Below are 12,926 nucleotides of genomic sequence, written 5' to 3' on the forward strand. Positions count from 1 at the left end.
AGTCACAATATTTAAAAACACTAAGGAAGGGGAAGGGGTTTTTCCCCATTTTTGTTTTTTCCATAGACTTCAGAGACTGGGAAAAGCTCCATGCTTACTTTAAAGTAATTGTGCCTGGCAGAATAAGAGCAAGAGGGACATCAGATTATTCAGTATTCTGGCAGCCAAATCACTGCTTTTTGAAAACAATCTTGAAAGACCCCCATGAGTGGCTACAATCCTGATCCAGCCCCACTGAATCAGAAACCAAAAGGAGACTACCTGTATGCTTTGGGTCTGGCTTCAGAAAGAACCTGAACACACCTTCAGCTTGTGTTTAAATCCCATTAAAACTTCTAGGACTTAAGCCTGCCTTTAAGCATTGCCTACATGTGAGACAGACTGGACCCCCCGAGAGTTTGCCTCAACACACACCGCTCGCAGGAGCGACAGAAACAAAACGTAGCCTGGAAAAAACACAGAACCAGTTTGCCCCTGGAAGGACCTCTACGACCCCACTTAAGAAATTACCTGGGGAGCGCTGGGCCGCTCCTTGCCTACCTGCGGAAACAAGCACGTGCCTGTGCTGGTTTTGAGCACGCAAGGACAGGGTTCACCTCCAGGAGCCTCAGGCAATGCTGCGTCCAGCGTGGTGAAGGTGCTGGTTAGGGGGAAGAGCCACAGGCAGGAGAAGACCAATGGTACTCCCATACACAGGGAAGGGAGCAGGGGAGCTGCTCTTTTCAAGAACGGGCCCCAGGTGCTGCAATGCTCATTATTGAACAGCTGCAACTGTTAATCCCAGCTTTGCACCCCAGGCCCTGTTAGGAAACCACCACCTCAGAAATTACCACCTTGTTCACCACCAAAGCAAAAAGGACTCTGTTTCTCCTTCCCAGTATGAGGAGGGGAAAGCAAATAGGTTCCTCTGAAAAAAGTTTCAAGCAGAACAGGACCACAGGAGAACCAGAGTGTGCATGGGAGCTTTGTGCTCCCCATCCCACAAAAAGCTAACTCCTCATGTTTACTCTCCGAGCACACGCGGTGCAACCAAGAGGCTAATGCTTTTCTATGCATGCGGAGCCAAAAGCCACTGGTGAAATCTCCTTCTGAAATCACCCAGCAGCTTGAGAGACCATTTGAAAATTAAGGGATGGCCTTATCATTGCAGCCAGTGCAAATTCAAGCGACCACTCCATCCAAAGGGCGTGGGAAGTTGGGCCTTTATGCCAGAAGTATGGGCAAGCATTAGCACCAGCGTTTAGTTTCAAATTTTCCCCTGAGTTGGAAAATCATCATTGAATTGGTTTTAAGCTAATGTTTCCTTGCAAATGAATCTCTGAAATTAAGAAGCTCGTTCTGTTGCAAAACTCCTTTCACGTTGCAGCAATTCTATTTTTGCCTATTTACCCTGCCACCTCGACCGTCTTACGGGGCCAGTGTTGCAGGGCTGCTGGAAGGATCTTCTGAGCTGCTGCAGAGAAGGGGAACAGCAGAAGTTGATGTAACATTGAAACTCTGGCCTCTTTCACAGTGGGGCCCAGAACAAAACCCCAAACCTATTTTTGTGTTGGCTAGCGAGGGTACCAAAAGACTTTTATGCTGCAGCTGCAAGGCTACTCTTTCCTCCGTGTCCTGGTCTCAGCTGGGATAAAGTTAATTTTCTTCCTGATCGCTGGTATAGTGCTGCATTCTGGATTTAGTACTAGAAGAATGTTGATAACTCACTGATGGTTTAGTTGTTGCTGAGCAGTGCTTACACCAGTCAAGGACTTTTCAGCTTCCCCTGCTCTGCCAGGGGCACAAGAAGCTGGGAGGGGGCACAGTCAGGACAGCTGACCCAAACTGGCCAAAGGGCTATTCCAGACCATGTGACATCATGCTCAGTATATAAACTGGGGGAAGAAGAAAGAAGTGGGGGATGTTCAGAGTGATGGCGTTTGTCTTCCCAAATAATCGCTACGTGTGATGGAGCCCTGCTTTCCTGGAGATGGCTGAGCACCCGCCTGCCCATGGGAACCAGTGAATGAATTCCTTGCTTTGATTTGCTTTCATGCACGGCTTTTGCTTTCCCTGTTGAACTGCCTTTATCTCAACCCACAAGTTTCCTCACTTTTACTCTTCTGATTCTCTCCCCCATCCCTCTGACGGGGGCATGAGGAAGCGCCTGGGTGGTGCTCAGTTGCCAGCCGGGGTTAAACCACAACACTCCAGCCTCTGCAGGAAAGCAGCAGTTAATGGGTAAGGAGAGGCAGAAAGCTGGGGAAGAGGAGGAGGAAGCCGCAGCCTTCCCCACCAGCTGTGCCAGATGTGGCATAAGACTCTCCTATGTCCTTCTCCACATCCCAGGTCCCAGCTGCATTGGGCTGTACTGGGAATGACTAAAAGACTTCACCTAAACAGGCAGCAGTTCATGGTAAAGGAGCTGCCATAAAAATAACTTTGGAAAACACAACTCAGCTCTTCGGCTTCAGGAATCAGGACTTCCTAATGTGGCTGAAAACCTCATCATTTCTGTGGTTACCACAGCTGTTGCATCAAAAGTGCTCCTCTAGAGGTCATCCTCCCTGCCCTCTCTTGTACATCGTTCTCTCATTTGCTTTGGTTGCACCATTGGTGCTGGACCTCAGGTTTGTGACACTTTCCCACCAAGACCACACTGTGGCCAGATGGCCAATAGACAAGGCAACTAAATGTGCTCCTCACCCTTGTGTAGACCCTTGTCTGCACTAGGTCTGACATGGAAAGGGATCATCTCTCTCGAGTGATTCAGGGCAGGCAGAAAAGCGCACCAGAGTTTCACAGGGGCTTGGAGGCTGGCCTGGAGTGTTTCTGGAGCCATGGGGTTAAGAGCGTGATGGGACAGAGGTGCAAGAGGAGTGTTGGGCACAGCAGGCGAGGATGTGGCTCAGGAACAAGCCGAGCTAGAAAAAACTGAGACATGAGTGGCTCAGCACTACAGCTAGCAGGAGAAAAGGTCCTTCAACGACCTCGAGATTACAAATGTTTTCCTTTCAGATTTTCCTCCGAGCAGCTGACCTGCTCAGGGAAGTTTTCACACCTCTGCAAGCGACAGCAACACCTCTTCAGCTGGCACCATTGGCTAAGAGGCAAAGTGTTTCTTTGGAAACTGGGGGGAGACCCGAACAGAAAGGCTGCATCATGCACGCTGGCAAGACAGGGAGAGGATCTGGGGTGTTACTCTTGACTTATTTGTTTCCCCCCATTTTGCATTTCCTTTGCAGAACCTACCAAGCAAACATGCTTTGGGAACGAGTAGTTTACTAGTTCCTCATTAAAAGTACCTTTAATGCAGACAGACGGATGCAAAGCAGCCTGAGAAGACAGCGTGGAGGAGGCCTGGACCTTGCAAAACCCATTAACTGGCCACATGGATGGGTCAATAGAGCAGGAATAACTACAGTGCTGAACGGAGGGATCAACCTTTTAGGGTAAAGCACACTAAACTTCAGATTCGTGATTTTTGCATGCCTGGTATATGTTATTTCAAGAATAAAGACAAGTGACATAGAGTCTATCTGGGATGCAGATAACTTGAAATTAAAACACACAGCATCTGTCTGAAGGGATTCATTCAGGAGCTACAGAAGGTCACCAAAGCAGAAAAGAACAGGAAACGAGAAGATTCACATTTTGTTTACAACACCCATGTCTGAGAACATCGAATATTTATAAATAACTCTTCTTTTTCTCCTGCGCCGCACAGCTTCTCTGTAAGAAGTACTGTAAACAGGTCTCTAAAGGAGTCACAAAGGCAAAAAGGGCATCTTGCTTTCATCATGTTCAAATGACATTTCTCTCTACCGCCTCTTGAAAATAACCATCAAAACAATTTTTCAACTGAAAAGTGGGGGTTTCCATTTTAGATGATTTTCTGTAAGAAGGCTCTGCTTTATGAAGGAAGTTTAGATTTATTTATTTATTTATTTTGATCAAGCGGAGTAAACCACTGAGAGCATCTGCCCTGGTTTGGTGCAGGAGGGACCTCCCACCTCCGGGCTTGCAGAGGGAGGGAAGGATGTCACGAGGACGGAGCCAGACTCTTCTCAGTGGTGCCGCAGCTTCTGACAAGGGGCAGTGGGCACAAACTGAAACATAAGATGTTTCAGTTGAATATGCGGAAGAACTTCTTTACTTTGAGGGTGACAGAGCCCTGGCACAGGCTGCCCAGGGGGGTTGGGGAGTCTCCTTCTCGGGAGATATTCAAAGCCCGCCTGGACGATGTCCTGTGCAGCCTGCTCTGGGTGAGCCTGCTTTAGCACGGGATTTGGATGGGATGATCTCCCAAGGTCCCTTCCAACCCCTGCCATTCTGGGATTCTGTGATTCTGGGAGGGCTCCGCCGGCTGTGCTGTGTTCGGCACCTTGCCCATGGGGAGGGAGAGGACGGGATCCACCAACCCCAGCTCCCAGCTGGCATTCCCAAACGGAACAGGCTGATTTTCTGTCTGTCTTTTCACTGGAAAGTCAACATCTTTTGCATGGGAAACATGCAAATTTTTGCTTTAGCCACGAACGCAGGGCAGTAGCCCCCTCAGTGCTCTCAGAGGCACTAATTCAGGCTTGTGTAATGGGCTTATTCATCCATAGTCAGTTTTACATCCCCAAATTCTCTTCCTTTCTCGGTAGCTGTGTACAGCCCACCAGACTTACAGGACACCCGTCGATTTGGCTGATTTTGATTTTTTCCCCCATATTACTGCAATTAACTCTCTCTGACGGTACTGACAGGCAGTAGGCTGGGGGAGGACACTTGCTTTAATTCTGCTCTTTGCTTTGAGAAAGCCAGACAGACAAGCGGCTCTGTAATGAGACCTCAGGACTCTTCCCCCTGCTCCATTTGGTTTTCCATGCCACTGCACTGCCTGTCTTTCTGTCCTGGAGGGGCAGTCGCATCTGCATTTCTCTCTCACATCTGCATTTTTCTCACTGGTGAGACAGGTTACCTTTCAAGCGAAACCAAATTTCTATCTGTTTTGTAAGTGACACCCCTAATTACATATTTCTTCATTTATATTCCGTTTCTCTTTGCATTTTAGAAAGCAGAAAAACCCAAGATGATCTCTAAAGGTATTTTAATTTTTCTGTTATCAGAAACACCGCTGGTTTTCTATACCCAGAAAATAAACATTTTACTTGAGGGGTTTACAAACCCCTCACTTTGCCTAGTGGAAACTGTTTTGCTTAAAGAAACCCAGCCAACTGCTACAGTTAACTATAACACATGGGTGCATTTACAGGCAGGGCACTCAAAGTAAAATATGAAATATTTTCAGCAAAACATTTTTCTGAATGGCCCGTCCCTGTGTTAATGCAAGACACAACTTTTTCTTGCAGACTTTTTACACCCTACTCCATGCTTGTGGATTAAAAATTATGACTAAGCAGTCTATTTGGGTAACACCATTTCACAAGACCAACCAGACACACTTGCTGGTGCCATTTCTTCTTTACTAACACAGCTTTTATTTCAATCTCTCATTACAACCTTCGGCAGAAGAAAGAGGAAACAGCTCAAGGTCTCCCTTCTGTGTTGGTCACGAAAACAAAATTATTTCCATATGAAACTGTTAGTGTGAAAAGAACAGATTGTGATAGTTTTGCCTGAAACCACAGAAAATATATGCAGAGGCTGTGGAAAGACTCTTCTTCATGGATGTCTCAGCTCTGATTGAATCTGCTTCAGCCAGGTAAGTGTAGAGATAAAAGATCACAGAATCACAGAATGGCAAGGGTTGGAAGGGACCTTGGAAGATCATCCAGTCCAATCCCCCTGCTAAAGCAGGCTCATCCAGAGCAGGCTGCACAGGACATTGTCCAGGTGGGCTTTGAATATCTCCAGAGAAGGAGATGCTGCTGTGCCATCAGCACTAACATTTCCAAAGGAGCTGGACAAATTCACAGAGGAGAAATCCAGTGAGAGCATTAAAGGCAAAGGCACCAGCAGGTGCCACCAGCAGGCACCTGAGCCACCAGCTGTTGGCATCTGGCAAAGCATTGCTTTGTGCTCACGGGGTTTTCATGCTCCTACCTTGGCCAACAGTGGATGTGCCTCTGAGAGTGGATACCTCCCGACCGACCCAGCGTAGCCATCCACATATTTCAAAGGATTTTCAACTACTGTGGCCACCGGTTCACTCTGGACAAACTTTCTAGAAAAGCAGGATCTTACTCCTCACCTTAACCTTGCCCTTGCCCTTTATATTTCTGCTTCCAAAAGGACTGGATTTTAATTTTTGCACAGGACACCGAACCGGAGAAGTGCAATCACCACAGTCCTAGCACGGATCGAGTCTCTGGGGTTTTGATGGAGCGCTCCTGCAGTGCAGAACAAAATCCCTTCTGATGCTCTTTTCCCGACACACTGGTCTTCAGTCCCCCACAATGTCTGGTACCCTAAAGAGATGAGCTGGAAGCATCAACGCAACCCTAATCCATCAGGATGATGTTTCACATCTCCCGTATCCGCATTGCTGGCCAGAGCATTGCAGGTTGCAGCATGTGCCTGGGGCTGGGAAGGAGCAAAACAGAGATGGGGACCAACCCACTGTGTGGAAACATCTATCAAAGTCCCAAACGCTTATCTGAATTACTGTTAGGTAATTTGGATACTTGCCTAAAATATCAGTGTTCTGCTGTCAAAAAAAAAAAAAAGTTATGATTTTTTTGCACTCCTAAGTCTCTTAAATTCTATTTTTTTTTGAGTGCAGGGATGCAGGAAGAGGAATTAAGATCAAGCACCAACAAATTCCTCTGAATGGCAAGAGGAATAAATATGCAAAAGCAAATTATATCAGATTAGGAAAGGGTAAAAAAAAGTCACAACTTCTTTAGGTGACTAAACATTAAATTCAATTTCTGCCCTCCCCAGCAGCCTGCTACCCGGGCCCTAGGGGCATCGCGCCCTGGGGTAGGGGTACCCACTGCGATGCGCAGGGCTGCCCCTTAGCGACTCTGCACGCCTCCGCTCCGCTTCCCCAGCACCTTGCATCTCCAGCACCATCCACCTACCTCAGCACCAGCAAGCTCTGGGTTAACAATTCAAAACCCAACTTTCTGCCAAGTTTGACTGCATACGATCTTCTCCTTCTGATCCAGAGTGACAGCGACCCCAACCACCGTTTTTCACCCCAGTGTTTTTACTGTACCACTGCTTCTGGTTAATAAATGCATCTCCTGGGTGTTTCTCCTGGCCATCGCCAGAGACAACCCGAACAGTCACAACCTGCCACCGCCTTTGAACAGAGGCTGCCAAATTGATGCTAGCAGGAATTAGAGCTGGCTGGAAACGACTTCTCAAAAGTCAAGCATCTCATTTAAAACAAAGCAAAGCAAAACAAAGCAAAACAAAACAAAGCATCCCCTGCAAAAAAAACCCCCAAAGCTATTTAAAAGAAGACTTGCATTTGTTTTGCCTTCAGGACAAAGTGTTTGCCCTGCTGAGGGTTTCTGTGGCTTCTCCCTTCAGATGACCCCATCGGAGATGCAGCTGATGAAGGCGGCCTCGTTCTTGGAAAGGACGGATGCGACAGGGCATGCATCTGATAGACCTCAGCATGGACTGCTTAATTACCACCAGATGCCCCTTTTATGGGAGAAATCATTGCTACAAAAAAAAAAAATCTCCATCTGACGAGATGCTGCTGGTATTTCCTAGCAGCCGAGGCTTACCTCTGTGCTGTGTGTGTATCTCCAGCAGGCAGCTGGGATCAATCCACAGAAGGCCAGAGCAAAGCAGAAAAATCCCTGAGGATAAAGAGGAAAAATACCATCAGTTACAGTATGGGGAGAAAACCAGCCATTTCACAACACCACTGGGACACGTTTAATATGCTCGTTTGAGCAAGTTTAGTTAAAGTTAGAGCAACACATCCTCTTCGTTTATTATCCCTCATAATGCTGAAAGAAATTAGATGGAGAATATGTGATTCTCTGGCAGGAGCATTGTGTCCAGAGCTAATTATGCTGTGGCCGTTTGAAGGGATTGACCAAAAAAGCACCCGGCTTCCTGCGAAACAGCTAACCTATTCTGCCCAAATTCCCCTTGAAAAAGAAAAAAAAAAAAAAGGCGAGAAAAATATTATCTTTACAGCATGCTCCTCTTCCGCAGCAGGACCGTGCCCTGACATAGCACTTCCTTACTGAGGGGATTCAATCCCCCATGTTTAAAACCCATCTGTGGGTTGCAAAGAGGAGAACACCCACACAAATGGTCCGTGAAGAAGCGAGTAACCGGGATGGGGAGCAACCTGCTCTGGAAAAGGAGCTGGTCTTTACCCCGTTAGCAAGGTGGCAGCCGCACGGCCAAGCTGCCTTCCTTGGATCAGCACCGTCCTCGTTAGACAAAAGGACGACAGAAATATCATCAAGGCCAGCAGCCGACCCTGAAGCGCCTAAACAATAACGGCAGGGACGCAGGAGGCGGCGGCGCTTTTGTCTTCTTCCTTAGGCTTGCAGAGCTGGACGTTAGATGCGTTGTCTCTTTATTTGAACAAATCGGATCAAAAAAAAATCCCCAACCCCCTGATGTAAACAGCGCTTGGCTGTTGTGACAGCTGGGCCAAAGGATCTTGGTCACATTAAAAAAAAAAAAAAAAAATTAAAAATGAAGAAAAAAGTGCGCATAAAGCGTTTGAAGGCCAAATGGGCTCATCAAATATGAATCCACAGCTCAGTCTTGGAATGGCAAAAGACGATGAATAAGCACCAGTCGAAAGTTATTGCCTTTACAAGTTTTTCCATGAAACTGTCCCTCTTCCAACACAAAGTTATGTAGCAGGGGAAAATTACCCAACTGACCGCAGTTTATTTTGGTTTCTAATTTTTTTTTCCTATGAGTGTTTTAATAGTATGATATAGCTGAAATCACTTTGAAAAGATTAAATCTGTCATGAAAGTTTACCAAATTCAAGCTTAAGCAGAGGAATAAAAGCGTCGCTGCTACCAATTCTGCTTCACCAAAAAACTTTTGCTTAAAAAGCATAGTTTGGGAAAAAAAAAAGCAACCAAGCCCCAAAATCTTCCATGTGCAGCAAGAAAGGAAAATGTGTCACTTTAAATACTGGAAATGAACACGAACGTGCCAATAAACTGCCTTTTGCTGGTACTTGTCCATCTGCTGCTTGCCATGTGTCTCCGCTCGCAGCAGGACGATGCCCTGCCCCAGGGGCTTTCCTGCAGGAACCAGACTCCCATTGGCATTCCACCGCTTTTTCGGGGCTGCCTTGTTTCAGGCTCTGCATCAGACGCTGGGGAAAACCCTGGTACGGCTCTTACAAAAAAGCTTAAATTATGTATGTCCAGCCTCTCCTTTTCTTTTATTTTTTTGGCAGCTGCCTGGCCATATAGGTGGTGAGATCACTCGCTGCCTTGCCAGGAGCTAAAATGGGATAACAGAAGACCCCAAAGGAGATGAGAGGAAAGGCTGGTCAAACGCTGGCATGACAAGGGGGATGCAAGTAGTGAGGGTGGGGAAGAGCAGGAAGGGCAAGATGCCACGGGCCAAAGCACCGCACGAGCAAGCCCGAAGCCAGCTGGGGTGGGCGCTTCAACCCCTGCAGGTACAGCACAGGTTGGAGGGGGGCGGAGGTGGGGTTACCCGGCCATTTCAGGTAGCTCCTCACTAGGAGCAGACCCTGCATTTTGCACCTCCTCCAACAGCTGCCCTCCCAACCAAACAGCATTACCCAGTCAACGCTTTCACCAAAACCAAGCTCAAAGACAAGAAAAAAAGAGACAATTACGGCAGATGAAAAAACCAGCACCGACAGCAATGTGAAAGCCCTTACGCACATCGTTCCAGTAAGGGTTTAATTGAGAGGACCCACAATGAACCCGGAGGACGACAACAACAGCATGCCAGGGGCACCAGCCAGATTTCTCCCCCCCATGCTCTCCTTTCCTTCCCCCACCAGCTCCAGCGCTTACGACATCTCTCTGGGGCCAGAAACCCCAGCAAATTAAAGTCATCCTTCTCATCTTCCTTGCCTCAGCTCCACACTACATCTCAGTCCTTCACCTCCAGCATCTGCTCTCCCTTTATTTCTGTCTAGCTTCTCTGGGAATACCGACCCACAGTCCCTCGGGAAGCTCCCCCTCCGTCCAGCCGGTGCAGAGCAATTACATGGCTCCGAGAACATCTTATAAATGAATTATAGGCTGCTTTTCCCCTTGCCAGCCAAAAGGCTTTTGGAAGCGCAACTTTCTAATTACATTAAAGACATTTGGAGGAAAAAAAGAAAAAGGCAACACGTAGTTTGCATACAAAATGTGGAAGGGTGAAGGCTGGTTCCCCATCTCCCAGACCCTCAGAGCTCCTCGGAGCCAGCCACGGGCTGCTGCCTGCTCCCTTTGCAGGAGGCAGCCACGTCAGCCCCGCAGAGGGCTGTCACCGGCCAGACATCAATTACTCTTTTATGAGTGACCTTGTTTCCATCCTTGCTGCAAGGAACAATTTGTCTTCGAGAGACTTGGCAGAACCCGCAGCAACAGCGTTCTTGTCCGTTGGCCGGTGTATCTTTTGATTCACCTTTCCGATGCTTCCCCTTCAGCTAAGGGGGTCCGCTTCAGGGAAGGGAGGGATTCTTTAGCTCAGGCTGGGTTCAGTCGCTCTGCCAAAGCCCCGCACTCCCAGGGAAGGAGCTGATCTGTGCCCTGCTCAGCTCCAATTGCTTTTCGGTGCTGCTGTGGCCATGGCAAGGGCCAGCTCTCTGCCAGGGGCGGTGAAGGGGGGAGCTAATTTCCGATTGCATCCATCAGGTTGCATCCCTCCCTCCCTGACCCAGTTCATCTAACAGCACACCACGTTTTGGCCTTTCCACATAGCAAACGCGAGCCGGTGATCTCAGTCCGAAGCAGGAATCCGTCCTGGGCTCCGAGTGAGCACATCGGCTCTGCCCATGCCTGCTCCCCGGGGACCCGAGCAGATGCCTTGCTCTGGAGTGCTGCACCACGAGGGAGAGCACAGCAGACAGATGCATCGCGAAAGCGAGATGCTGCAGTATGCTGCAGGGTTATTAAGGACCCTCTACACACTTGCCTACAACGATACACCTGGGAACAATAAAGCAAACAGCCCATGATCTGTGCTGGCCTGACCGGCACTTCGCTCTCGGTGAAAAAGTGGGTTACACTGGGCATTCACTAAGGCTTTTTTACCACAGAGATTGTTTGGAACCAGCGCTCAGAACAGCTGCTCCATCCTGAACACAGATTTTGCTCTACACAAGTGGTTTTTAGGCTGGGAAGTTCAGGTGTAAGAATTTCAGCCGGGATATTCCGGTTGGCATCTTGCTTCCTGCTTTTTTTTTCCTTCGCTCCATCTGACCAGATAACAGCGCACAGGGCCTCAAACCCCACCGGAGCCAGACTCTTCCCTTTGTACAAGCAGTACTTGCAGAACTGCAGTTTTCCTTCCTTCTCCTCCCCTACAATAGCAACGTGGCCTTCAGGGGCTGTGAGAGCTGCAGGGTGTTCACATTCAGGACTGACTGCATGGTGGACCACGGATCACCAAAAAGCGGGGTTTGCCAGAACCATAGCTGGAGGACAGTCAGCAAACCCGTCGCTACTCTCCCTGTTTAAGAGGAGCTTTGGCGATAATAGCCCAGGATTTTAGAACATTTTTTTTTATCCTTAATTTCTCTCTAGGAATCAGCTTCCTCGTGAGCATCAGTGGATGCAGAGAGGCGTCTGCCAGGCCTGGGGATGCTGTTAATGCAGCTACAGGACGAGCTCCTGAGACACGTGTGCTTTCACCAGTTTGACCTGTTCTGGTTTCCAACCCCTGTGCACCCGTTACCGTTATTAGGACAGCACCAGTAAGGCCTGCAAAGAGCCTCTCCTCTGTATACACACAAGCCTCCAGATAGCCAGGCAGGGTGAGCACTTACAATTTAAATAGACACAAAAAAAATTCAGTAGGGAAACCAAGGCACAAGAGGAAGATGGGATCAACCCAACGGGTCAATGACCAGGGTAATGCTCCTCCAAGCCCATCTGCATCCTGGCAAGCATTTCCCCAGGGCAGCTGGTTTACCAAGCGGCATTGTGGTGGATTAGCCACATCGATGAAGACATCCCGGGAGCGTGGCTCGGTTTCCTATACAGCCACAGATGTCAGGCACCAATACTCTGGTGTCTTCCCTCTTTGATTAAGGAGTGAATTAAATGGTCTTCTAAACAAGACACATGCTTTGCAGGAGAGGAAAAGTCCTTTAAAAATCAATAGCGGGGGAAGGTGAAAAATCCTCTCGATTAACAAGCAGGAAAAAAGCTACAAGCAGGGGGCTGCTCACTCCTGCCAGCTGGAGCCCAGCGGGGAAACTGAAAAGTTTCAGAGCCCCAACAGGGCTGAACCCCACAGGGCTGAACCCTACAGTGCTGAACGCCACAGGGCTGAGTCCCAACAGGGCTGAGCCCCACAGGACTGAACCTCAACAGGGATGAGCTCCAACAGAGCTGAGCCCCAACAGGGCTGAACCTCAACAGGGCTGAGCCCCAAAAGGGCTGAGCCCTACAGGGCTGAACCCTACAGGGCTGAGCCCCTCAGAGTTGAGCCCCACAGGGCTGAGCCCCAACAGGGCTGAGCCCCTCAGAGTTGAACCCCACAGGGCTGAGCCCCACTCCCGCCTGCGATCGCACCTCGCCGCAGCCGGCAGGGGCTGGCTCTGCCTGCCTGCCCCCGTGCTTGCGGATCAGGGATTAAATATGAGCCTCGGGAGGGGGTAGGAACCGTCGGGAAAACACGCAGGGGGCCGGCCCTTGCTGTAAGACGCTCACAGAACCGGGGCGGGGGAGGACGATTTATAGGAACAAGCAACGCTCCCCGCTGGGATTTAAGGTGCCGGTGAGCCGCTTGAGCCGGGAGGGGCAGATAGGGCGGCTGGTGGCCGGCCCGTGGGCATTCCCCAGGGCCCCCCGTTGATT

General features: G+C 49.0%; 1 protein-coding gene across 3 annotated transcripts in view; it reads right to left on the reverse strand.

Annotated features, from left to right (window-relative positions):
* The window catches only part of TSPAN32 (tetraspanin 32), a 35,926-nt gene that overhangs the window by 16,170 nt on the left and 6,830 nt on the right, over positions 1–12,926 (reverse strand). For 2 of the 3 annotated variants that reach the window (XM_035892856.1, XM_009637282.2), the window contains exon 4: positions 7,671–7,745. The exons of the other annotated variant lie outside the window; for it this stretch is intronic. In XM_035892856.1, coding sequence (XP_035748749.1) covers positions 7,671–7,745 — 75 coding nt within the window. The remainder of the gene's footprint in view (positions 1–7,670; positions 7,746–12,926) is intronic. 3 annotated transcript variants of the gene reach the window in all.

This window comes from Egretta garzetta, unplaced genomic scaffold (assembly GCF_000687185.1).
Source record: "Egretta garzetta isolate BGI_Z169 unplaced genomic scaffold, ASM68718v1 scaffold44, whole genome shotgun sequence".
NCBI lineage: Eukaryota > Metazoa > Chordata > Aves > Pelecaniformes > Ardeidae > Egretta > Egretta garzetta.